We start from the raw sequence: 26857 nt of genomic DNA, 5'->3' as shown, positions 1-26857 counted from the left end.
GCCCTGATTTATCCAGCCACACTGCGAGTCTTCCAACCGGATGGCACAGTGGAAACTTTTCTCACCCCGAAGGAGGCAGCGGAGGCACTGGATCTTGACTGACTCTTACGTAACCCAAGCCTCTCAACCACGACGGGTTTCTTCGACTGGGAGAGGAAGACGTGACAAGCTTGTAGGACGTCGCGGATCCCCAAGACACAGCGTTGAGGCCAACACGACGTCAGCGAGACCGAATGAAGGATCAGATTGGGACTGAAACGCTTATTTCAAGCACTGAGGACTCACATGAGATGTTTTGGGGCACGTTGTAACCTTAGTCTTTCTATAACTAATGGTGGCCCAGGGGGACTTCTGGCTAAAACTAGTTCCCTCATGGGGATTAAGGAGATATAAAAAAAAATATAGAAAAAAAAATACCTGAATAAAGGGGGGTAGAAGGTTCTCGTATTGGAGACTTTTTGTCTCTGAGTTTTGCTCTTACTTATATGGCACGGGAGGGAAAGGAGTAGAAGGGATGTTGGATTTAAAACTGTGTACGATGAGATGTACGGTTCAGTACGTTCACCATTGCGCAAAAAAAGTGAAGTCCGGAGAAGCAACTTCTTCATTTTGTTTTAAAAGTTGGGGTTTTGGTTATTTGGAGGGGAAATGGGTGGGTTATGGAAATGGTATACCACAAATTTTGTCCAGGGTGAGAGGAATGTTTAGTCGAGCACTCTTAACAGCCTGGGGCCTTTGGGTTCGGGATGGGTCTCCTGGAGTGGGTCGCATGACAAAAATATCATGAAGATAGTCACATGGAATGTAAAGGGATTGCACTCCCAATATAAGCGCATGTCCGTATTGAGACATTTTCAGAAGCGTAAAGCTGATGTGGCCCTCCTCCAGGAGACTCATCTAGAGGAACAAGACTTTGGGAGACTCCGCAAACTATAGGTAGGGCAGGTATATGGCTCGCCCTCCCAAGGGAGAAAGGCGGGAGTAATCACACTGTTACACAAGCATTTAAGGGCAGAGGTGAGATCCACTCTCTCAGACAAGGAAGGAAGGCGGTTGAAAATGGTTCTGGATACTCCATCAGGGCCCCTTACGATTTATAACATCTATGCACCAAACACGGCCCAGTTTAACTTCTACCGTACTCTTGAAACTAATTTACTACAGGAGGGGACAGGACCTTTACTTCTAGCAGGGGACTGTAATAGGGTTCAAGACGACCGGGAACACAGACATCAACTAAAACCCAAATTGCTTTCGAATCCGAGAGGCCCTCATATCCTCACACATTTCCTTGACATAACTGGACTGACTGACGTGTGGAGGTACTACCACCCAGCAGATAGGGAATTTACGCATTTCGCTCACGCCCAGGCCTCGTGGTCCAGACTAGACTACTTTATGGCCTCGGCTAATCTCCTTCAGAAAGTGAAGGTATAGTAATTTCGGATTTAGTCATATCGGACCATGCCCCGGTTGTACTTGAGCTGAGGGATGGAGGTCCAAAAGGTTCGGACTTCATATGGAGAATGCCTCACCATCTGCTAAGAGATGAGGACTTCGCGAACACACTGCGAGGATGGTGGTGGGAGTTCTCCTAGGAGAACGAATCTCACAAGCACAACCCCAAAATATTTTGGGACACGGCAAAGGCGGTGGTGAGGGGGAGGATTATTGCTTACACAGTGGGAAAGAAAAAGGATGCACAACAAAAGTACGAAGAGGCGGTTATGGCGTTAAGGGAAGCTTATACAAATTTCGTCCGAGATCCGTCGGACACTCATAAAGTGCTCTGGGTGACGGTAAAACATAATTTTGACTTTTATCTAGAAAGCAAGGAGAAATGGCAAGGGGTCTATAAAAAGGCTGATCTGTTCAGGCACGGTAATAAAGCGGGCAAATTATTGGCCAATCTGTCCAGACCATATAATAAAACAACCCATCTCCAGCCGCTAAGAGATGATAAAGGTGTACTTTGTACCCAGCCAAAAGACATCATAGAAATTCTGGGCAGTTATTTTAGGTCCCTATATTCGCAAGATCCCTATGAAAGAGAGAGGGCTAGAGACCTCCTGAGAAAAGTTAACCTACCGACCATCACCCCGGAATCACTACACTTAGTGAACAAGAAGATAGGGGAAGAGGAAGTGCGGGACACCATAAAACGTCTCTCGGATGGCAAGGCGCCGGGCCCAGATGGGTTCCCGGCGGAATTTTACAAGCGGCTGCAAGGAGAAGTAACCCCTACCCTGACATCTTTGTTTAACTCGATTTTGCGAGGGGAGGGATTACCCCCCTCAGGGACAATGGCCTATATAAAAGTACTCCCAAAGCAAGGAAAAGATCTATCCCAACCAGGGTCATACAGCCCAATTTCCCTTATAAACCAGGATATCAAATTATTATCTAAAATCTTAGCCAATAGATTGGCGGAGGTCATGCCCGATCTAATAGGGTCCCACCAAGTGGGCTTCATGAAGGGTCGGTCGGCAGTCTCAAATATCAGAAAAGTGTTGGCGGCCTTAGATGTACTCAAGGCAGGGGGAAATGCTGACAATCCGGCTTTTTTGGCAGTAGACGCCGAAAAGGCCTTCGATAACATCAATTGGGCCTGGCTAGATGAGGTCTTAGACATTATGGGAATCACGGGAAACTTGGAGTGCTCTATGATAAACCCTATGCCCAGGTTTACGTTCTGGGCTTCTTATCAACTAGGATACCATTGCGAAAAGGCACGAGGCAAGGGTGCCCCTTATCCCTATTATTTAATCTAGCCCTGGAACCTCTAGCCCAATTTCTAATACAATCCCCCCCTATTTGAAGGGATTAAAATAGGAATTCAAGAAATAAAACTAACTTGTTTCGCTGATGACCTTCTAATCTTTTCCCGATACCCAAAAACACAACTCAACTCAACGGAATCCTAGACTCCCTCCTGTTTTATGGGAGTGCAATAGGTTATAAAGTGAACATATCCAAAAGTAAGATTCTGTTCCTTCGGAACAATAAAACAGATTTCAATCAACTTTTACAGGTTGAAATCCGACAGGATTATATCACCTATTTGGGAATTAAAGGGATTCTGTCATCAGAATTTAGGACTATAACATAAACATATGGCGATGTCCCTAGTAATACACTGAATCCTAAAGTGACTTTATCAAATGCGCCTGTGGCTCTATAATCATAAAAAACAGGTTTATATCACCTGTCACTCACTTCAAAATGTGTCCAAGGGGTCGTTTCATGATGCAGGGGGCCCGGCTGCAGCCATCTCGTTTAGGTGCCCAGCGCCGCCTTGTGAAGTGAAATCGCCGCCCTCCCTTTCATTAGATCCACCTACCTCAGTTCATCGCCGCCTCTCTAACATCCGCTCGCTTCAGCCAGATCCCGCAGGTTCGAGCGAAGTGCGCCGGCCGGCGCATGCGCACTTCGCTAAACGAGGCCGCTGCCAGTAGTCCGCACGGGCGCATCAGGTTATACCTAGTGCGCAAGTGCGGGATCTGGCTGAAGCGAGCGGACGTTAGAGAGGCGGCAATGAACTGAGGTAGGCGTATCTAATGAAAGGGAGGGCGGCGATTTCACTTCACAAGGTGGCGCTGGGCACCTAAACAAGATGGCTGCAGCCGGGCACCCTGCACCATGAGACGACCCCTTGGACACATTTTGAAGTGAGTGACAGGTCATATAAACCTGTTTTTTATGATTATAGAGTCACAGGCACATTTGATAAAGTCACTTTAGGATTCAGTGTATTACTAGGGACATCGCCATATGTTTAGGTCATAGGCCTAAATTCTGATCACAGAATCCCTTTAAGATAGGGAGAGCCCCCACGTCCCTGTATTTGTTAAACTACCCGCCCTTGATTCATAAAATCATAGGGGAATTGGACAAGTGGAAAGATTTGCCTTTGTCCCTGCACGGGAGAGCCCATCTGTTGAAAATGACAAGCTTCTCCAGACTCCTCTATCCCATTCATACTATACCGCTAATATTAAAACATGCAGATGTTAGCAGGCTACAGTCTGCATTTGTTAATTTCCTGTGGCGGAGAAAAAGACCCAGGATAGCCTTTGAAAAGTTAACAATGTTGAGGTGGGAAGGTGGTCTACAATTGCCCAATATACGTCACTACAACCTGGCGGCCCTAATCAGGCATGTAAAGGATTGGATATGGGGCACCTCACACTTTACAGCCGATCGCATAGAACAGGAATTGGCCAGGCCATGGGACTTGAAAGCGATCCTACATAATAGGTTAAAAGATATCCCGCCTCACATCAAACATTCGGTTTTGTTAAGAGACACCATTATGGCATGGAAGGCGGTCCGCAAGATATAAAACTCCCAATCTATGTATCGCATTACATGCCATTATGGTCATTACCAGCTTTCCCACAGGGCAAGGATAACAAGATGTACAAGGTTTGGAAAAAGAAGGGAATCAAAAAACGACGGGACATCCTGGACAATTCAAAGCTGAAACTACTAACTTGGGAAGAGTGCAGGGCCAAATATAATCTGACAACCCCCCCATTTTCTTCCTTTCCTCCAACTACGTTCCTATTGTAAAGCCCAGTCAGAAACGTTAGGAGAGGTGGATAGGTTGACATGGTTCGACGCTCTTATAGGTACCAATGACTCCCTGCTCTCCTTGTTGGAACTATATCGCAAGTTACACAGTACACAAACCATAGGTGTGGTCGAGAGGGCTTTCTCATCTTGGGAACAAGAAATAAAGGTCCCGAACCTCACAAAAAATATTAGGGACGGCTTTGAGATGATAAGAAGGGCGATATATAACGAACAGTGGCGGGAGACGCAGCTAAGAATTATACACAAGGCCCCTTACGCCTTTGACTTGTCATTAAGGAATGCACCGCCCCACTATCTGAGACAGTGCCCCAAGTGCTCACTGCCAAAAGCTAATTTATTACATGCTTTATGGAACTTTGTGGTCTCAGGCGAAAGATTACATAGCAGCAGTCTGGGGAGTAGATATAGTTCTTAACCCACAACAATGTCTTCTTCAATTTATCCCAGTAGATCAGGCGTGTGAAGAAGGCAATGGGGTATCTATTAAAGGAATACACATAATGCTCATGTCGATCAAGAAAGCCATCCTGAGACACTGGCTTCAAAAGGACGTCCCAGTATGGGATGAAGTAATAGGAATCATGAAGCATATGCTGCTCATGGAATGACTGGAAATGGAAAGGTATAAAGAAAAATCAGTAGGCAAGTTTGTCAAAAAATTGAGGAAATTTATTGAGAAATCTCTGACTACACTGGAGATAAGGGAGGTGATGGCTCCATTTACACAAACAAAATGGTATCTTGAGGCTTGGCTGAGAGGGAATTTGGGCAAACTGGAAGTGGAGGATGCCAGGGGGCGGCGAGATGATTAATGACGGCAGAATGACGACATCATTCCTTATATTGACAGGTTAAAGTGAATATATAATTTCCATTGTTAATGATAGAGTTGGGATTGGGAGGGAAAAGGGCGTCTCCAGGGACGAATAGTTGTTTAAAAAAAAAAAAAAAAAGGAGATACAAGCTGGTACAATCTGCTGGTGCATAAACTCATATCTTTTGCCATGGTAGGCTTTTTTCTATGTCAAAATGATCGACCATTGTATGGCCTTCTATGTGGCCTTTCTGTATATGATATTCCACATATGTTCGAACAATTTGATGTACTCTATGTTGATCCTTTAATAAAAAGATATAAAAAATAAAAATAAAAAAAACATAACATAGGCGCCTCTTCTCGGTCTGCACAGATCACTTTACTGCAGTTATCTCCTTATCATTATTGGCAAGTTTAGAATGACAGATAGCACCTCTGTGTATAAGATAACACAAGAACCACCATACACAATAGTGGATGGTCACATTACATGCCTAGAAAACTCTCCCACAGAAGTCAGTGAGGTCAGCTGCTGTCCACTGTTCCAATGGCCCACGTGGCTGCTGTAAATCAATTCTTTAAATGATTTCTAAATGCTATGTTAACAACAGCTCAGGCAAGATGGACGCCCCCATAATCATGTTCAAGAAATAGATAAAACAAATTCTGTAATCAGAAAATAATAACAGATTAGAAAAAAAGGATGTGTGTTGCAATCTGCTATTAACTGGCATAACAAATATTTGGTGACATATTCCCTTTAAAAGATATATTCCCATCTCAGACATTATGTATATATACAGCTCCCCCAATCGGCCTGGTGTGGTGGGCGCTGCCTACAGATGGACAGTGAAGCCAAGTTCTCAACATTCATTCTTTCTATACCTGGAACAGGAGGGCGGGAGGTCGAGGGAATCTGTGTATCTATGGAGATCAGTCATTTCCCCTCCTGATCCTTACACCCTATAGACATTTTAATGCAGCAGGAACCTCCCTCCACTGCTCTTGTCTGCAGCTGACAATGAAAGCCATCAGTAGAAAGTTAACCCCTGTCTTTCCAGCAGAATTTCTACAAGACTGCTTCAGAAAAATGTAAAAAAAAAAATAATTAAAAGAATAATAAATAAAATATGAATTACATGGATTTAACACACTTATTAGCAATCAATATACCCCTAAGTATTTTCCTCCTAATTGAGGCAAGGCGCCATTGTTCCCTTGTCTTCAGGTCAGAATAACGCTTCTGGATCTGCCGCTTGCTGTGCATGGTTCCATATTTTTCGTACAGCAGATTAGACAGCTGATTCAGGACTCCGGTCTTCTTCTGATGTACATGGCCCGCTGTTGTTTGTTCGTATCCCTGTTCATCCAAAAACTGGACCATGTCTATCAATTCATTCTTACTAAAAGGTTTGGCCCGTAATTTTTTGGATTCTGTTTGGAGAAAAAAAATATGTTTGACCAGTTTAAAAGCATTAAGGTATAGTTAACCCTTATACTGCTTGGGGTTTCTAGATATCTTGTCCCTCTGCTAACCATATGCACTTTTCACATGTACAAATAAAACCTAAATTACAAAATAAAAAATTGCTCTAAACTCGCATATGTATATATTTTCTCAAAGTATACAGGGAGTGCAGAATTATTAGGCAAATGAGTATTTTGACCACATCATCCTCTTTATGCATGTTGTCTTACTCCAAGCTGTATAGGCTCGAAAGCCTACTACCAATTAAGCATATTAGGTGATGTGCATCTCTGTAATGAGAAGGGGTGTGGTCTAATGACATCAACACCCTATATTAGGTGTGCATAATTATTAGGCAACTTCCTTTCCTTTGGCAAAATGGGTCAAAAGAAGGACTTGACAGGCTCAGAAAAGTCAAAAATAGTGAGATATCTTGCAGAGGGATGCAGCACTCTTAAAATTGCAAAGCTTCTCAAGCGTGATCATCGAACAATCAAGCGTTTCATTCAAAATAGTCAACAGGGTCGCAAGAAGCGTGTGGAAAAACCAAGGCGCAAAATAACTGCCCATGAACTGAGAAAAGTCAAGCGTGCAGCTGCCAAGATGCCACTTGCCACCAGTTTGACCATATTTCAGAGCTGCAACATCACTGGAGTGCCCAAAAGCACAAGGTGTGCAATACTCAGAGACATGGCCAAGGTAAGAAAGGCTGAAAGACGACCACCACTGAACAAGACACACAAGCTGAAACGTCAAGACTGGGCCAAGAAATATCTCAAGACTGATTTTTCTAAGGTTTTATGGACTGATGAAATGAGAGTGAGTCTTGATGGGCCAGATGGATGGGCCCGTGGCTGGATTGGTAAAGGGCAGAGAGCTCCAGTCCGACTCAGACACCAGCAAGGTGGAGGTGGAGTACTGGTTTGGGCTGGTATCATCAAAGATGAGCTTGTGGGGCCTTTTCGGGTTGAGGATGGAGTCAAGCTCAACTCCCAGTCCTACTGCCAGTTTCTGGAAGACACCTTCTTCAAGCAGTGGTACAGGAAGAAGTCTGCATCCTTCAAGAAAAACATGATTTTCATGCAGGACAATGTTCCATCACACGCGTCCAAGTACTCCACAGCGTGGCTGGCAAGAAAGGGTATAAAAGAAGAAAATCTAATGACATGGCCTCCTTGTTCACCTGATCTGAACCCCATTGAGAACCTGTGGTCCATCATCAAATGTGAGATTTACAAGGAGGGAAAACAGTACACCTCTCTGAACAGTGTCTGAGAGGCTGTGGTTGCTGCTGCACGCAATGTTGATGGTGAACAGATCAAAACACTGACAGAATCCATGGATGGCAGGCTTTTGAGTGTCCTTGCAAAGAAAGGTGGCTATATTGGTCACTGATTTGTTTTTGTTTTGTTTTTGAATGTCAGAAATGTATATTTGTGAATGTTGAGATGTTATATTGGTTTCACTGGTAAAAATAAATAATTTAAATGGGTATATATTTGTTTTTTGTTAAGTTGCCTAATAATTATGCACAGTAATAGTCACCTGCACACACAGATATCCCCCTAAAATAGCTAAAACTAAAAACAAACTAAAAACTACTTCCAAAAATATTCAGCTTTGATATTAATGAGTTTTTTGGGTTCATTGAGAACATGGTTGTTGTTCAATAATAAAATTAATCCTCAAAAATACAACTTGCCTAATAATTCTGCACTCCCTGTACACCTTGCACATTGTCAAAATCCTACTCAGTACTTTAGACATACAGGGAACTTCATGCAATTTTGCATAAAAGTGCACTTTTTCATTAAAAAATACATAAAAGTGTGAACTAACCAGTAAGTAATATGCACCACGACTCCTAAAAATAAAAGTTAAACGTGCAGTGTTCCTACATACCACCTAAGCCTAAATTGACATGCATATATCTTCATAAAATCTCCAGAACTGGAAAGACCAAAAATCTGGTTTTAAGCTGGAATAAGAGCAACCTATAAAATACAAGGATTTTGAAAACTAAGTGCACCCTTAAAATCTATGTATTTCCTGAATGCAGGCAAGCTGATCATTGCACTTACCTTGAATCAACATTTGAAACAAACATTGCGCCTAAAACGCGCCAAAGTTTACAATAGCAATGTAAAAATAATATATTGGCTGGCTATTGGGTCCATGGTTCACATTTGTGGCCAAGAGTAGGACATGTTCAATCACAACGGACACACGGATGCGGAAAGCACACAGAAGACAAACTTACAGAAGCATCAGAGCTTGTTGAGCACGTTGCTCCCATTCACTACAAAGGGAGTTACGGAAACAGTGGAGTGGCAGCCCGCACAGGTTTCTGTACATCTGGCTACCTAGAACCGGAGCTTGGTTCCATCTCGCCATGGAAACTGTAAGATGGGACAACCCCTGTGATTTTGTAGTTCATAACGTCCAATGTGGGTTCATGCCAGGGAAAAGTGTAAGTGATAATTTAAGGCATCTTTTCTTACATTTTCACGTGATCAACTGGCCCCTTGTAATGATAATATTACATGCCTCCAAAGCACAATAGAGTGGAAATACCTTTGGCAAGTGCTGGGTAGGTTTGGCTTTGGTGCTAGGTGACTATAAATAAGGAGATACCCCCATCTTTTAATCTGCATAGTGGGACCCATCGGGGTTGCCCTTCATCACCTCTTTTGTTCGCCATGGCAATTAAGCCTCTGATGATTATAGGTACTAGGGATGTTCATAGCTTCATATATGATCAGGGTAAGGAACACAAATTCTCTTGAAGCAGATATTATTCTATATTTTGGTAATATCACAGTCGCACTTCCCAAGATTACTGATATTTTTTTTACGAAACTTGGATATTCTTCCTCCTCTTGACCCTGGCAGTCTTCCTCTGGTCACTTCCCTAAAGGGGCTCTCTGACTTTTTTAACTGATGACCTATCCTCTGGCTAGGTCATCAATATCTGATAGTTGGGGTTCTGACACCTGGGACCCCCACCGATAAGCTGATTGATAAGGATGAGCCTGCTCGCAGCTTAGATAAGGCCCGTTCATCGGTCATGTGGCCTAAGGACAGGTATGACTTAAAAAACCCATGGACATGGAGGATGACAAGTGAGTATATTTAGTTCATTGACAGCAGCGCAGTCGGGGCCTTTATTAGCACAGTTGGGGGACAGTATATAGTCATGTGTGCTTACATTGAGCATACATGAGTGTTTCTGGCATTTTGACAAATGCTATGGGCAATATCTTTAAAGGGGTTGTCTCTCCTCAGACATTGAGGGCATATTGCTAGGATATGCCCACAATGTCTGATAGGTGTGGGTCCCACACCTATACTTAGAATGGAGCCTGCAAAGTAAAGAAGGGCACACCACGCATGCATGCCCGCCCTCCATTCATTCCTATGGGAGCGCCGAAAATGACCGAGCAGGCACTCGGCTATTTCCGCAAGCCCCATAGAATTGAATGGAGCGGTGGCTGCATTAGTGCGGTGAACTTCCCATTCATTTCAATGGGACTGCTCCCTCCATCACTTTGCAGGCTCCGTTATAAATATAGGTGCCGGTCCCTGAGGTGGGACCCGCACCTATCTGACATAAGGAGCATATCCTGGCGATATGCCCCCAATGTCTAAGGTGAGACAACCCCTTTAAGAATTTTCCAACATAACATATTTTTAAAATTGCAAAGTATACATAGGCCAGGCCTTGGATTTTTAAAGTTGGGCAGGTTATCGAAAGAAATGGGTTGAAAACATATTCACATTTAAAAATGTATTGTGGTTTAGGTAATTTTCCATTGTACAGATACTTTCACCTGAGACATGCTGTGGGACACAGCATAAAGATATTGGAGTTCTATCACAAGAAGAATGGAGTAGAATTTTGATTAGTATTAGTAATTTCACTTATGTTTGCTTCATTGAAAATTTCCCATTAGTTTGTTGTACATGGACTACACTATACGCCATCATTATCCAAGATCTGGTTGGTTTTAGATGTTGCCCCAAATCCCTACCAATCGTTTCTGGAAGAAGATTTTAAATCAAATAATAGGGTGCATTCATATGACCATATGTATTTTGTATATGTATGTATTTTGCGGTCCAAAAAATGAAAAGCTGCAAAATACAGATGACGTGTTGCATGTTTGTTTTTTTTGCAGACCCATTCACTTCCATGGTCCAGGAATAGGACATGTTCTATCTTTTGTGGAACGGACATACGGATGTGGAAAGCACACAAAGAGATCTGCTGCCCAGAAACTATGAGTCTGTACAGAAGAGAAGACTGCTACATGTTAATGCAGCTCTCACCTCCTCTGGCAAGCAGGCAATCAGGAACAAATGGCTCATTCCTGATAACTGCCTGCGCAGTCGGCCTTCCGCTCAAACATAAGATGCAGTTAGTGATGACTATTGCAGATAGAAGGTGGTAAAGAAAGCTGAATGCAATCCCATTCTGTGTTTTACTATGGTGCTCGATTGTCACTAATCCTCTCAGATTACAATGTATAACCTCTTTTATGTGTGTTTGTCACTTTTTATGTTTATATTTATTTGAATTTCCCGCCCAGTTCCGCTCCAATGCGCAGCTGCTGCTCGCAGGGAACAGAACCAGGAAGTCAAATGCCGGCCGGTGTTCTGCCAGATCTCTATACCTTGCGAAAAGTCTATACCGGAAGTGACGCGGCCGCACAGGAATCAGCTGGAGGAGGGTGTGCGCGGCGCTGCGCAAGCGCACATCCATTGTCTTAGGAAAGAATCGTTGCAGCGCTGAGATAGAAGTACTTCGTGCACCGCGCTTGTGCACTTAGGGGTATAGAGATTTTGCAGGGCAAAATGTTGCATCAGATCTCCCTACCCCTGAGTGCGCACGCGCGCACAAATCATCAGATCAAATCAGGATGAACTGCAACTGATGATTTGTGCGCGCGTGCGCACTCAGGGGTAGGGAGATCTGATGTAACATTGTGTGCTGCAAAATCTCTATACCCCTTCGCGCGTGGTGCACGAAGTACTTCTATCTCGGCGCTGCAACGATTCTTTCCTAAGCTAGTGGAAGTGCGCTTGCGCAGTGCTGCGCACACCCTACTCCAGCTGATTCCTGTGCGGCCGCGTCACTTCCGGTATAGACTTTTGGCATACAAGATACCTCCTCCCTCAGCATCCATGCAGCTGCCCCCCCATACAACAAGATACCCCCTCCCACAGCATCCATGCAGCTGCCCCCCGCGGTGTACAATCCCTCACAGCACATCACAGTTTCAGTACAAAATAAGTTACTTAATCAGTAGGTTCCGCGTACTTCTACAACGCTGCAGGAGTTTTTTAGTTCACTCCCCGCGCTGCTGACCCTAGCGAGCTCCATGATACATGAGAAAAAGAGCGCGGCTCTCCTGTTTCCGATCCACGTGATCTATGACGTCAGCAGGTCCTTCCCGAATATAGTATTTAGCCATTACCTATAGAGATCTGTGAGAACACCGGCGCTCTCACTGGAGAGCGCCGGCAGAAGGTGAAGGGACTCTGCAATGTTACCCCGAGCGTGACTCAGGGTTACCGCTCCTGGCAGCGAAAATTAACCCTGAGTCACGCTCGGGAATACCGTCAGGGAGGTTAAGAGGCTCTATTTAAGTCCGCCTCTTACTGCTGACTTTGTGGTCGATATTTTCCTTCTGGAGTTCTATACTGGTTGTTTGTGGATCCTCTACTTCCTGCTCGTCTCAAGCTAAGTCCTCCTGTTCTCCCCTTTGTACATGTTTTGCTTCTAGGTCTCAGGCAGACGCTGGTCCCTTCACGGTGAAAGGTACTGGCTGTCTCATTTCCCGCTCCCTTAGTTAGGGTTTGCTTCAATGTCAGCAGGGCTTAGGTTCCAGAGTATGAGTTCGTTCACCATCGGGACTTGCTCATACTGTCAGCAGTAGCGAGAGGCATTCCTCTTATCCCCACTTGCCGTGACATCGATGATTACCTGCCTTGTACTGGGACATCCTCTGTGCATTATAGCTGCATGGCACATCATTATATGTTGTTGTTTTTTTTTTACACTATGTTGTATACAATACTTATTTCTATACTATGGTGACTTTTTTTTTGCACGCATCATTGTTTATATTATACGTGTCCTCTTGTCATAGAATAGATTATCCATGTACTGTGACATCACTGTTTATACACTGCTCAAAAAAATAAAGGGAACACAAAAATAACACATCCTAGATCTGAATTAATTAAATATTCTTCTGAAATACTTTGTTCTTTACATAGTTGAATGTGCTGACAACAAAATCACACACAAAAAAAAAAATGGAAATCAAATTTTTTAACCCTTGGAGGTCTGGATTTGGAGTCACACTCAAAATTAAAGTGGAAAAACACACTACAGGCTGATCCAACTTTGATGTAATGTCCTTAAAACAAGTCAAAATGAGGCTCAGTAGTGTGTGTGGCCTCCACGTGCCTGTATGACCTCCATACAACGCCTGTGCATGCTCCTGATGAGGTGGCGGACGGTCTCTTGAGGGATCTCCTCCCAGACCTGGACCTGGACTAAAGCATCTGCCAACTCCTGGACAGTCTGTGGTGCAACGTGACGTTGGTGGATAGAGCGAGACATGATGTCCCAGATGTGCTCAATTGGATTCAGGTCTGGGAAATGGGCGGGCCAGTCCATAACATCAATGCCTTCGTCTTGCAGGAACTGCTGACACACTCCAGCCACATGAGGTCTAGCATTGTCTTGCATTAGGAGGAACCCAGGGCCAACCCCACCAGCATATGGTCTCACAAGGGGTCTGAGGAACTCATCTCGGTACCTAATGGCAGTCAGGCTACCTCTGGCGAGCACACCACCCCACACCATTACTGACCCAATGCCAAACCGGTCATGCTGGAGGATGTTGCAGGCAGCAGAACGTTCTCCACGGCGTCTCCAGACTCTGTCACGTCTGTCACATGTGCTCAGTGTGAACCTGCTTTCATCTGTGAAGAGCACAGGGCGCCAGTGGCGAATTTGCCAATCTTGGTGTTCTCTGGCAAATGCCAAACGTCCTGCACGGTGTTGGGCTGTAAGCTCAACCCCCACCTGTGGACATTGGGCCCTCATATCACCCTCATGGAGTCTGTTTCTGACCGTTTGAGCAGACACATGCACATTTGTGGCCTGCTGGAGGTCATTTTGCAGGGCTCCGGCAGTGCTCCTCCTGTTCCTCCTTGCACAAAGGCGGAGGTAGCGGTCCTGCTGCTGGGTTGTTGCCCTACGGCCTCCTTCACGTCTCCTGATGTACTGGCCTGTCTCCTGGTAGTGCCTCCATGCTCTGGACACTACGCTGACAGACACAGCAAACCTTCTTGCCACAGGTCGCATTGATGTGCCATCCTGGATAAGCTGCACTACCTGAGCCACTTGTGTGGGTTGTAGACTCCATCTCATGCTACCACTAGAGTGAAAGCACCGCCAGCATTCAAAAGTGACCAAAACATCAGCCAGGAAGCATAGGAACTGAGAAGTGGTCTGTGCTCACCACCTGCAGAACCACTCCTTTATTGGGGGTGTCTTGCTAATTGCCTATAATTTCCACCTGTTGTCTATCCCAGTTGCACAACAGCATGTGAAATTGATTGTTACTCAGTGTTGCTTCCTAAGTGGACAGTTTGATTTCACAGAAGTGTGATTGACTTGGAGTTACATTGTGTTGTTTAAGTGTTCCCTTTATTTTTTTGAGCAGTGTATTATTCCTGTGCTCTCATCATAGAACACATTATCCCTGTACTATGACATCATTGTTTATATTATTCCTGTGCTCTTGTCATAGAATAGATCATCCCTTTACTGTGACATCACTGTTTATATTATTCCTCTGCTCTTGTCATAGAATAGATTATCCCTGTACTGTGACATCACTGTTTATATTATTTCTGTGCGCTTGTCATAGAATAGATTATCCATGTACTGTGACATCACTGTTTATATTATTCCTGTGCTCTTACATAGTAACATAGTATATAAGGCCGAAAAAAGACATTTGTCCATCCAGTTCGGCCTGTTATCCTGCAAGTTGATCCAGAGGAAGGCAAAAAAAAAAACTGTGAGGTAGAAGCCAATTTTCCCCACTTAGGCCTCTTTCAGATGGGCGTTGCGGGAAAAGGTGCGGGTGCGTTACGGGAACACCCGCGATTTTTCCGCACGAGTGCAAAAGATTGTAATGCGTTTTGCACTCGCGTGAGAAAAATCGCGCATGTTTGGTACCCAAACCCGAACTTCTTCACAGAAGTTCGGGCTTGGGATCGGTGTTCTGTAGATTGTATTATTTTCCCTTATAACATGGTTATAAGGGAAAATAATAGCATTCTGAATACAGAATGCATAGTACAATAGCGCTGGAGGAGTTAAAAAAAAAGAAAAAATATTTAACTCACCTTAATCCACTTGCTGGCGCTGCCGGCATCTCGTCTGTCTCCTTCTTTGCTGAACAGGACCTGTGGTGAGCATTCATTCCAGGACCTGTGGTGACGTCACTCTGGTCATCACATGATCCATCACATGATCTTTTACCATGGTGATGGGTCATGTGATGGATCATGTGATGACCGGAGTGACGTCACCACTGGTCCTGGAATGAATGCTCACCACAGGTCCTGTTAAGCAAAGAAGCAGACAGACGAGATGCCGGCAGCGCCACCAAGTGGATTAAGGTGAGTTTAATTATTTTTTATTTTTCTCCTAGCAACCGTGCGTGAAAAATCACACCGCATCCGCACTTGCTTGCGGATGCTTGCGATTTTCACGCAACCCCATTCACTTCTATGGGGCCTGCGTTGCGTGAAAAACGCAGAATATAGAACATGCTGCGATTTTCACGCATAGCACAAGTGATGCGTGAAAATCACCGCTCATGTGAACAGCCCCATAGAAATTAATGGGTCGGTATTCAGTGCGGGTGCAATGCGTTCAACTCACGCATCGCATCCGCGCGGAATACTCGCTCGTGTGAAAGGGGCCTTAAAGGGGTTGTCTCATTTCAGACAATGGGGGCATATCGCTAGGATATGCCCCCATTGTCTTATAGGTGCGGGTCCCACCGATGGGACCCGCACCTATATCGAGAACGGAGCCCCGAAAGTGAAGGAGAGCGCACTGCGCATGCTGACTCGGCTATTGCCGTCTGCCCCATAGAAATGAATGGGAGCATGGGCCGTGCATGCGCGGCACGCTCCCATTCACTTCTATGGGAGAGGCGAGGATTAGCGCTTAGTGATGGACGGACCCCGGGAAATCTGGAGCCCTCCAGCCACAGTGATCCCTGCTCGTTCTCGATATAGGTGCGGGTCCCACCGCTGGGACCCGCACATATCAGACAATGGGGGCATATCCTAGCGATATGCCACCATTGTCTAAGATGGGAATACCCCTTTAAAGGGAGTCTGTCACCAGATTGTGACCTTATAGACCACTTACATAGCGCTCTAGCATAGCAGTCTATGATTCTAATGGTACCTTTGATGTTTGCTTGTGAAGTTCCCCCAAGGCAAAAACAGACTTTTATTCATATGTAAATTAGGGCTCGCAAGTGCCCAGGGCGGCGTTCACCTCGTTGGAGCCCAGGCTGTTCTGCCTCTTTTCGTCATATCCCCGCCCCAGCCTCTTCCTCTGCCCGCCCCGCTCTTCCTTTGCGTCCTCCTTCTCTGCAGCGAGATCCCGCGTCTGCGCTATCCATTGCTTGGCCGGGGCATGCGCACTGCGATGCCCATTGTGGGTGTCTCTGGTCCGCCTCCTCGCCGCTGTTTCTCGCCGTTGGCCGGCGCATGCTTAGTAGCTACTGCGATGCAGTGCCCACAATGGGCATCGCAGTGCGCATGCCCCGGCCAAGCAATGGATAGTGCAGGCGCGGGATCTCGCTGCAGAGAAGGAGGACGCAAAGGAAGAGCGGGGCGGGCAGAGGAAAAGGGTGGGGCGGGGATATGACGAGAAGAGGCAGAACAGCCTGGGCTCCAACGAGGTGAACGCCGCCCTGGGCACTTGCGAGCCCTAATTTACATATGAATAAAAGTCCGTTTTTGCCTTGGGGGAACTTCACAAGCAAACATCAAAGGTACCATTAGAATCATAGACTGCTATGCTAGAGCGCAATGTAAGCGGTCTATAAGGTCACAATCTGGTGACAGACTCCCTTTAAGGAGAAAAAAAAATTCCTTCCCGACTCCAATCAGGCAATCAGAATAACTCCCTGGATCAACAACCCATCTCTAGTAGCTATAGCCTGTAATATTATTACACTCCAGAAATACATCCAGGCCCCTCTTGAGCTCTTTTAGTGAACTCACCATCACCACCTCCTCAGGCAGAGAGTTCCATAGTCTCACTGCTCTTACCGTAAAGAATCCTCTTCTGTTTGTGTACAAACCTTTTTTCCTCTAGACATAGAGGATGTCCCCTTGTCACAGTTACAGTCCTGGGGATAAATAGATGATGGGAGAGATCTCTGTACTGACCCCTGATATATTTATACATAGTAATTAGATCTCCCCTCAGGCGTCTTTTTCTAAAGTGAATAACCCTAATGTTGATAATCTTTCAGGGTACTGTAGTCCTTCCATTCCAGTTATTACTTTAGTTGCCCTCCTCTGGACCCTCTCCAGCTCTGCTATGTCTGCCTTGTTCACAGGAGCCCAGAACTGTACACAGTACTCCAAGTGTGGTCTCACTAGTGATTTGTAAAGTGGTAGGACTATGTTTTCATCACGGGCATCTATGCCCCTTTTGATGCAGCTGCCTGACACTGGTTTTTACAGCTTAGTTTGCTGTTCACTAAAATTCCTAGGTCCTTTTCCATGTCAGTGTTACCCAGTGTTTTACCATTTAGTATGTATGGGTGACTTGCATTATTCCTTCCCATGTGCATAACCGTACATATGTCAGTGTTAAACCTCATCTGCCAAAGCCTCCAATCTATCCAGATCCATCTGTAGCAGAATACTGTCCTCTTCCGTGTCAATTACTTTACACAGTTTAGGGTACTTTCACACTAGCGTTTTTCTTTTCCGGTATTGAGTTCCGTCACAGGGGCTCAATACCGTAAAAAAACTGATCAGTTTTATCCTAATGCATTCTGAATAGAGAGCATTCCGTTCAGTATGCATCAGTTCAGTCCCTCTTATGTTTTTTGGCCAGAGAAAATACCGCAGCATGCTGTATTTTTCTCTCCGGCCAAAAATTCTGAACACTTGCCGGAATGCCGGATCCGGCATTCATTTCCATTGAAATGTATTAGTGCATTAAAATTGCCGCATTGACGGATCCGTTCTTCCGGTCAGCGCATGCGCGACCTTTAAATCTGTGAAAAAAATAGAGAGACGGATCCAGTATTTCAATGCATTTGTAAGACGGATGCCATGCATTTGTAAGACGGAACTGCCTGCTGGAATCCTCTGCCGCAAGTGTGAAAGTACCCTTAGTGTCATCTGCAAAAATTTATATTTTACTGTGCAAGCCTTCTACAAGATCATTAATAAATATATTGAAGAGAATAGGGCCCAATACTGACCCCTGAGGTACTCCACTAGTGACAGTGACCCAATCTGAGTGTGTACCGTTAATAACCACCCTCTGTTTTCTATCACTCAGACAGTTACTTACCCACATATACACATTTTCTCCCAGTCCAAGCATTCTCATTTTAGATACTAACCTTTTATGCGGTACAGTGTCAAATGCTTTGGAGAAGTCAAGATATATGACATCAATTGATTTGCCGCTGTCAAGTCTAGAACTTACCTCCTCATAGAAACTGATTAAATTAGTTTGACATAACCGATCCCTCATAAAGCCATGCTGATATGGCGTTATTTGCTTATTTTCCTTGAGGTACTCCAAGATAGCATCTCTAAGAAAACCTTCAAACAGTTTACCCACGACAGATGTTAAACTTACCGGCCTGTAGTTTCCGGGCTCTGTTTTTGGACCCTTTTTGAATATTGGTACTACATTTGCTATGCACCAATCCTGTGCAACACTCCCTGTCAGTATAGAGTCCTTAAATATCAGAAATAAGGGTCTGGCTATGACATTACTTAATTCTCTTAGGGTACGGGGGTGTATGCCATCTGGTCCTGGCGATTTGTCTATTTTAATCTTTTTTAGACGTCGCTGTACTTGTTCCTGGGTCAGACGGGGCACCTTTAATGGGGAATTAACTTTTATATTCTGCATTTCATCTGACAGTTTATTTTCCTCAGTGAATACAGTGGAGAAAAAAATATTTAATAGCTTTGCTTTCTCCTCATCGCTCTCTGCAACTCCCCCCTCATTACTCTGTAGAGGGCCGACACCTTCAGATTTATACTTTTTACCATTTATATAATTGAAAAACATTTTAGGGTTAGTTTTGCTCTCTTTGGCAATTAATCTCTCGGTCTTTAGTTTGGCTGCTTTTATTTGTTTTTTACATATTCTATTTTTTTCCTTGTAGTTTTAGTGATTTAAATGCTTTCTTTTTGTCATGTATTGCTTTCTTTACAGTTCTATTTATCCACATAGTTTTTTTTTTGTTCCTTAACCTTTTATTCCCATAAGGTATGTACCTCTCACAATTAGATTTTAGGATGCTTTTAAAAATATCCCATTTTGCGGCTGTATTTTTATTTTTGAGGACTTTGTCCCAGTTAGTTAGGCCTATGGCCTCTCTTAGTTGGCTAAATTTTGCTTTTTTGAAGTTTGCTATTTTTGTTCCTCCCTGAAGAAACACTCTTGTCATAGAATAGATTATCCCTGTACTGTAACATCACTGTTTATATTATTCCTGGGCTCTAATGTCATAGAACAAATTATCCCTGTACTGTGACATCACTGTTTATATTATTCCTGGGCTCTAATGTCATAGAACAGATTATCGCTGTACTGTGACATCAGTTTATATTACTCCTGTGCTATAGTGTCACAGAACAGATTATCCCTGTACTGTGACATCATTGTTTATATTATTCCTGTGCTCTTGTAATAAAATAGATTATCACTGTACTGTGACATCACTGTTTATATTATTCCTGTGTACCAATGTCATAGAATAGATTATTCCTGTACTGTGACATCACTATTTAGATTATTCCTGCGCTATAATGTCATAGTACAGATTATACCTATACTGTGACATCACTGTTTATATTATTCCTGTGCTCTAATGTCACAGACTAGATTATCCCTGTATTGTGACATCACTGTTAACCCCTTAAGGACACAGCCTTTTTACACCTTAGGACCAGGCCATTTTTTGCAAATCTGACCAGAGTCCCTTTAAGTGCTGATAACTTTAAAACGCTTTGACTTATCCAGGCCGTTCTGAGATTGTTTTTTCGTCACATATTGTACTTCATGACACTGGTAAAATGAAGTCAAAAAAATTATTTTTTTTGCACCAAAAAATACCTAATTTAACAAAAATTTGGAAAAATTTGCAAATTTCAAAGTTTCAGTTTCTCTACTTCTGTAATACATAGTAATACCCCCCAAAATTGTGATGACTTTACATTCCCCATATGTCTACTTCATGTTTGAATTGTTTTGGGAATGATATTTTATTTTTTGGGGATGTTATAAGGCTTAGAAGTTTAGAAGCAAATCTTGAAATTTTTCAGAAATTTACAAAAACACAATTTTTAGGGACCAGTTCAGGTCTCAAGTCACTTTGCGAGGCTTACATAATAGAAACCACCCAAAAATGACCTCATCTAAGAAACTACACCCCTCAAGGTATTCAAAACTGATTTTGCATACGTTGTTAACCCTTTAGGTGTTGCACAAGAGTTATTGGCAAATGGGGATGAAATTTGAGAATTTCCTTTTTTTGTCTAATTTTCCATTTTAACCCATTTTTTCCACTAACAAAGCAAGGGTTAACAGCCAAACAAGACTGTATCTTTATTGCCCTGACTCTGCCGTTTACAGAAACACCCAATATGTGGCTGTAAACTACTGTACGGCCACACAGTGGGGCATAGAGTGAAAGGTGCGCCGTTTGGTTTTTGGAAGGCAGATTTTGCTGGACTGTTTTTTTGACACCATGTCCCATTTGAAGCCCCCTGATGCACCCCTAGAGTAGAAACTCCATAAAAGTGACCCCATCTAAGAAACTACACCCCTCAAGGTATTCAAAACTGATTTTACAAACGTTGTTAACCCTTTAGGTGTTGCACAAGATTTAATGGAAAATAGAGATACAATTTCAAAATTTCACTTTTTTGGCAGATTTTCCATTTTAATATTTTTTTTCCAGTTACAAAGCAAGGGTTAACAGTCAAACAAAACTCATTATTTATGGCCCTGATTCTGTAGTTTACAGAAACACCCCATATGTGGTTGTAAACTGCTGTACGGGCACACGGCAGGGCGCAGAAGGAAAGGAATGCCATACGGTTTTTGGAAGGCAGATTTTGCTGGACTGGTTTTTTTGACACCATGTCCCATTTGAAGCCCCCCTGATGCACCCCTAGAGTAGAAACTCCAGAAAAGTGACCCCATTTTAGAAACTACGGGATAGGGTGGCAGTTTTGTTGGTACTAGTTTAGGGTACATATGATTTTTGGTTGCTCTATATTACACTTTTTGTGCGGCAAGGTAACAAGAAATAGCTTTTTTGGCATCGTTTTTTTTTTTGTTATTTACACCATTCATCTGACAGGTTAGATCATGTGGTAATTTCATAGAGCAGGTTGTCACGGATGCGGCGATACCTAATATGTATACAATTTTTTTAATTTATGTAAGTTTTACCCAATGATTTCATTTTTAAAACAAAAAAAAGTTTTAGTGTCTCCATAGTCTAAGAGCCATAGTTTTTTCAGTTTTTGGGCGATTATCTTAAGTAGGGTCTCATTTTTTGTGGGATGAGATGACGGTTTGATTGGCACTATTTTGGGGTGCATATGACTTTTTGATCGCTTGCTATTACACTTTTTGTGACGTAAGATGACACAAAATGGCTTTTTTTACACCGTTTTTATTTTTATTTTTTTACGGTGGTCACCTGAGGGGTTAGGTCATGTGATATTTTTATAGAGCCGGTCGATACGGACGCGGCGATACCTAATATGTATACTTTTTTTTTATTTATGTAAGTTTTACACAATGATTTCATTTTAGAAACAAAAAAAATGATGTTTTAGTGTTTCCATATTCTAAGAGCCATAGTTTTTTCAGTTTTTGGGCGATTATTTTAAGTAGGGTCTCATTTTTTGCGGGATGAGATGACGGTTTGATTGTTACAATTTTGGCGTACATGCGACTTTTTTGATCACTTTTAATACCTTTTTTTGGGAAGTAAGGTGGGCAAAATTTCAATTTCATCATAGTTTTTTATTTTTTATTTTTATGGCGTTCACCGTTCGGGTAAAGTAACATGACCTTTTTATAGATCAGGTCGTTACGGACGCGGCGATACCAAACATGTGTAGGGAATTTTATTTTTTTAATTTTTAATCAGTGATAAATGTGTTTTTTGATTTTTACTTTTTTTTCACTTTTTTTTACTTTTTTTTTGACCCAGACCCACTTGGTTCTTGAAGATCCAGTGGGTCTGATGTCTGTATAATACAGTACAGTACAATATATATTGTTCTGTACTGTATTTTACTTACACTGAACAGATCTATGCTTTCAGCATAGATCTGTTCAGCACCATGGACAGCAGGACGCCAGAGCAGGCGTCCTGTTGCCATGGGAACCTTCCCCGTCTGCTCAGAACTTCGCAGACGGGGAAGGGTGAGCACGGGGCTGCGGGGGGCTGTCTGGGGGCTCTCTCCCTCTCCATCGGGGGGCTGCAAAGGCACAGCAGCCCCCCGATCGGAGAGGGAGGGAGCTCCCTCTTACTGTTAACTTTTTCCATACAGCGGTCCGTACGGACCGCTGTATGGAAAGGGTTAAACGGATTATCCCTGTACTGTGACATTATTGTTTATATTATTCCTGTGCTCTTGTCATAGAATAGATTATCCCTGTACTGTGACATCACTGTTTATATTATTCCTGTGCTCTTGTCATAGAATAGTTTATCCCTGTATTGGGACATCACTGTTTATATGTCACGGCTGTATGTGAGCAACAATAGTATACACAGTAAAAGAGCTACTGACCGGACCCAAACTAGGGAGGATAAAGGGTGACCCCTGTCCGTCCCTCAAAGCTCTCCCTATGCTGCTAAAGCACATGCCCGGATCCAAATGGCGGAACGAGGCATGCCCACGTGCCTTAGACTGATGACCACTGTAACCCCTACAATAGTGGAAGGGGCACGGCCACCGGTGCCCTACTCAGTATATGGAGGGAACCGGGGCCACCTCAGATCCAGTCAGAAAATAATCAGGTACACAACAATGTCTGTACACTTAGCTGAAGGTGTTGCAGCCGCAGAGAAGACGGATCCAAGGACAGCTGGCAATATCCGGAGTGCTTGCTGCAGCAGAACACAGGTCCAGTGAACTGATAGCTACAAGTGAAGATACTAAAGCAAGAGCTACAACTGAAATGAGAACTATAATCCACGCCCTACAATAGGAGGAGGGGTGATATAAAGAGAGGGAAATCAAACGCATGAGGAACAGCTGGGAGGAAGGAAACCAAAAGTAAACAGAGCAGTGAGAACTCCTCCCAGCTCTAGTAGTGACATCATCACAGGGGTGGAGAAACAGAGCTGTGAGAACGTCCCAAAGCTCTGGTAGTGACAGTACCCCCCCCCCTCTACGGGTGGACTCCGGACACCCAGGACCCACCTTCTCAGGATGAGCCCTATGAAATGCCCTGATGAGGCGAGTGGCTTTAATGTCCGACACCGGAACCCACATCCTCTCCTCAGGACCATAACCCTTCCAATGAACGAGGTACTGAAGAGAACCGCGGACAATGCGAGAGTCCACAATTCTGGAAACCTCAAACTCCAGATTGCCATCAACCAAAATCGGAGGAGGCAAAGAGGAGGGTACCGTGGGCTGGACATATGGTTTTAAGAGAGATTTGTGAAATACATTATGTATCTTCCAAACCCGTGGAAGATCAAGACGGAAGGCAACAGGATTGATGACTGACAAGATTTTATAAGGCCCAATAAACTTGGGACCCAATTTCCAGGAGGGAACCTTCAGTTTAACGTTTCTTGTAGACAACCACACCAGATCACCCACATTCAGGTCCGGACCAGGCACACGTCTCTTATCAGCCACACGCCTATACCTCTCACTCATCTTTTTAAGATTACTCTGAATCTTTTGCCAAATGGTAGACAAAGACGAGGAAAATCTCTCCTCCTCAGGTAAACCAGAAAGAGCCCCTCCCGAGAATGTCCCAAACTGCGGATGGAACCCATATGCACCAAAGAATGGCGACTTATCAGAAGATTCCTGACGACGGTTGTTCAGAGCAAACTCAGCAAGAGGGAGAAATGAACACCAATCCTCCTGGTTCTCTGCCACAAAACAGCGCAAATATGTCTCCAGATTCTGATTGAGGCGCTCAGTCTGACCATTCGACTGCGGGTGAAAAGCAGAAGAGAAGGACAGCCGAACCCCCAGGCGAGAACAGAAAGCCTTCCAGAACCTGGACACAAACTGCGTGCCTCTATCGGAAACAATATCAGAGGGAATGCCGTGCAATTTAACAATATGGTCGACAAAAGCTTGCGCCAACGTTTTAGCATTGGGTAAACCAGGGAAAGGTACGAAATGAGCCATCTTGCTAAAACGGTCCACCACCACCAGGATCACCGACTTCCCCGAGGAACGAGGAAGATCCGTGATAAAGTCCATGGACAGGTGTGTCCAAGGACGGGAAGGTATGGGTAACGGGAGAAGGGAACCTGAAGGCCGTGAACGAGGGACCTTAGCAACTTCCCAGAAGGACAACGGGCAGGTGCCTCAGTCTGGGCAGCCTGGACCTCGGCCTCCAAATCAGAATATAGAGCAGAAACAACTACCCCCTCCGCCAAAATGGGACCCGGGTCCTCGGAGTTTCCTCCTCCCGGAAAACAGCGAGAGAGAGCATCAGCCTTCACATTTTTTATCCCAGGTCGGAATGTAACAACAAAATTTAATCTGGAGAAGAACAGAGACCATCTGGCCTGTCTCGGATTCATACGCCTGGCCGACTCCAAGTATGCCAAATTCTTATGGTCGGTAAAAACAATGATAGGGTGCCTGGCCCCCTCCAACCAATGGCGCCATTCCTCGAAAGCCAACTTGATGGCCAACAACTCCATATCTCCCACATTATAGTTTCTCTCTGCCGGGGAGAGTTTTTTAGAGAAAAAGGCACAGGGTCGCCATTTGGCAGGAGAAGGGCCCTGGGACAAAACCGCACCCACACCCACCTCGGAAGCATCCACCTCAACAATAAAAGGTAAGGAAACATCGGGATGCCCCAAGACGGGAGCAGACGCAAAACTCTCTTTAATCTTAGAAAAGGCTGAAAGCACCTCCTCCGACCAAGAGGAAAAATCCGCCCCCTTTTTTGTCATGTCAGTGAGGGGTTTGACAACAGAGGAATAATTCAAAATGAACTTTCTGTAATAGTTCGCAAAACCCAGAAAGCGCATCAATGCCTTCTGATTCTCAGGAAGCTCCCACTCAAGTACAGCACGGACCTTCTCCGGATCCATGCGAAAACCAGAAGCAGAGAGGAGAAAACCCAGAAATTGAATCTCCGATACCATAAAAAGACATTTCTCCAGCTTGGCGTACAATTTATTTTCCCGCAGAATCTGCAGAACCTGAAAAAGATGATCCTGATGGGTCTGAACATCAGGGGAAAAAATCAAAATATCATCAAGATACACCAATACAAATTTCCCCATTAAATGGTAGAAAATACTATTAACAAAATGCTGAAAGACGGCCGGAGCATTCATCAGGCCGAAAGGCATAACGAGATTCTCGAAATGCCCGTTAGGGGTATTAAAGGCCGTTTTCCATTCATCCCCCTCTCTGACCCTGACCAGGTTGTACGCGCCTCTCAAATCCAATTTGGAAAACACCTTGGCCCCAACAATTTGGTTGAAGAGGTCCGGGATCAGAGGAAGGGGATAGGGATCGCGAATCGTGATACGGTTCAGCTCCCTAAAATCTAGGCAAGGTCTCAGAGAGCCATCTTTTTTTTTTTAACAAAAAAAAAACCCGCGGCCACAGGTGACTTTAAGGTACGAATATGCCCCTTCTCGAGACTCTCGGAGATATAAGTTCGCATTGCGATTCTTTCCGGTTGTGAGAGATTGTAGAGGCGTGCTTTTGGCAGCTTGGCGCCGGGAATGAGGTTAATGGGACAGTCAAACTCCCGGTGAGGAGGTAGCTCCTGAACACCGCTCTCGGAAAACACGTCCGAGAAATCAGAGAGAAATGATGGCACAGTTTTAGTAGACACCTCTGCAAAAGTCGCTGTGAGACAATTCTCTCTACAAAAGTCACTCCACTCATTTATTTGCCTTCCTTGCCAATCAATAGTGGGGTTATGTCTAGTGAGCCACGGTAACCCCAAAACTAGAGGAGAAGGCAATCCGTTAAAGACAAAACAAGATATATCCTCCACATGAGTGTCACCTACAGCTAGCCGGATATTGTGAACAATGCCCTTCAGAGATCTCTGTGAGAGTGGAGCAGAGTCAATGGCAAAAACAGGTATATCCTTTTCTAATGTGCAAACCTGAAAACCATGCATGGCTACAAATTGAGTGTCAATAAGATTGACGGCCGCTCCACTATCGACAAAAATCTCACAAGAAATGACTTTGCTCTCTAGCGCCACCCTGGCAGACAGGAGAAAACGGGAACTGCAGGTCAGAGGAAAAGCATCAATTCCTACATCAACTTTGCCCAAAGTAGCAGATGAAGCAGAATTTGATGATTTACCTTTTGAGGTTTTTCTCTTATTATCGCTCTTAGTACAGTTCAAGAATCTCCTAGACGGACAAACATTTGCCAAATGACCTATG

General features: G+C 44.1%; 1 protein-coding gene across 1 annotated transcript in view; it reads right to left on the bottom strand.

Moving 5' to 3' along the window:
* The window catches only part of LOC121005607, a 99347-nt gene that overhangs the window by 14412 nt on the left and 58078 nt on the right, over positions 1-26857 (bottom strand). Inside the window, exon 12 of the mRNA XM_040438382.1 lies at positions 6587-6847. Coding sequence (XP_040294316.1) covers positions 6587-6847 — 261 coding nt within the window. The remainder of the gene's footprint in view (positions 1-6586; positions 6848-26857) is intronic.

This window comes from Bufo bufo, chromosome 6 (genome assembly GCF_905171765.1).
Source record: "Bufo bufo chromosome 6, aBufBuf1.1, whole genome shotgun sequence".
Taxonomy (NCBI): domain Eukaryota; kingdom Metazoa; phylum Chordata; class Amphibia; order Anura; family Bufonidae; genus Bufo; species Bufo bufo.
The sequence above is the reverse complement of the archived record's forward strand: the minus strand, read 5'-3'. Positions and strand labels throughout refer to the sequence as shown.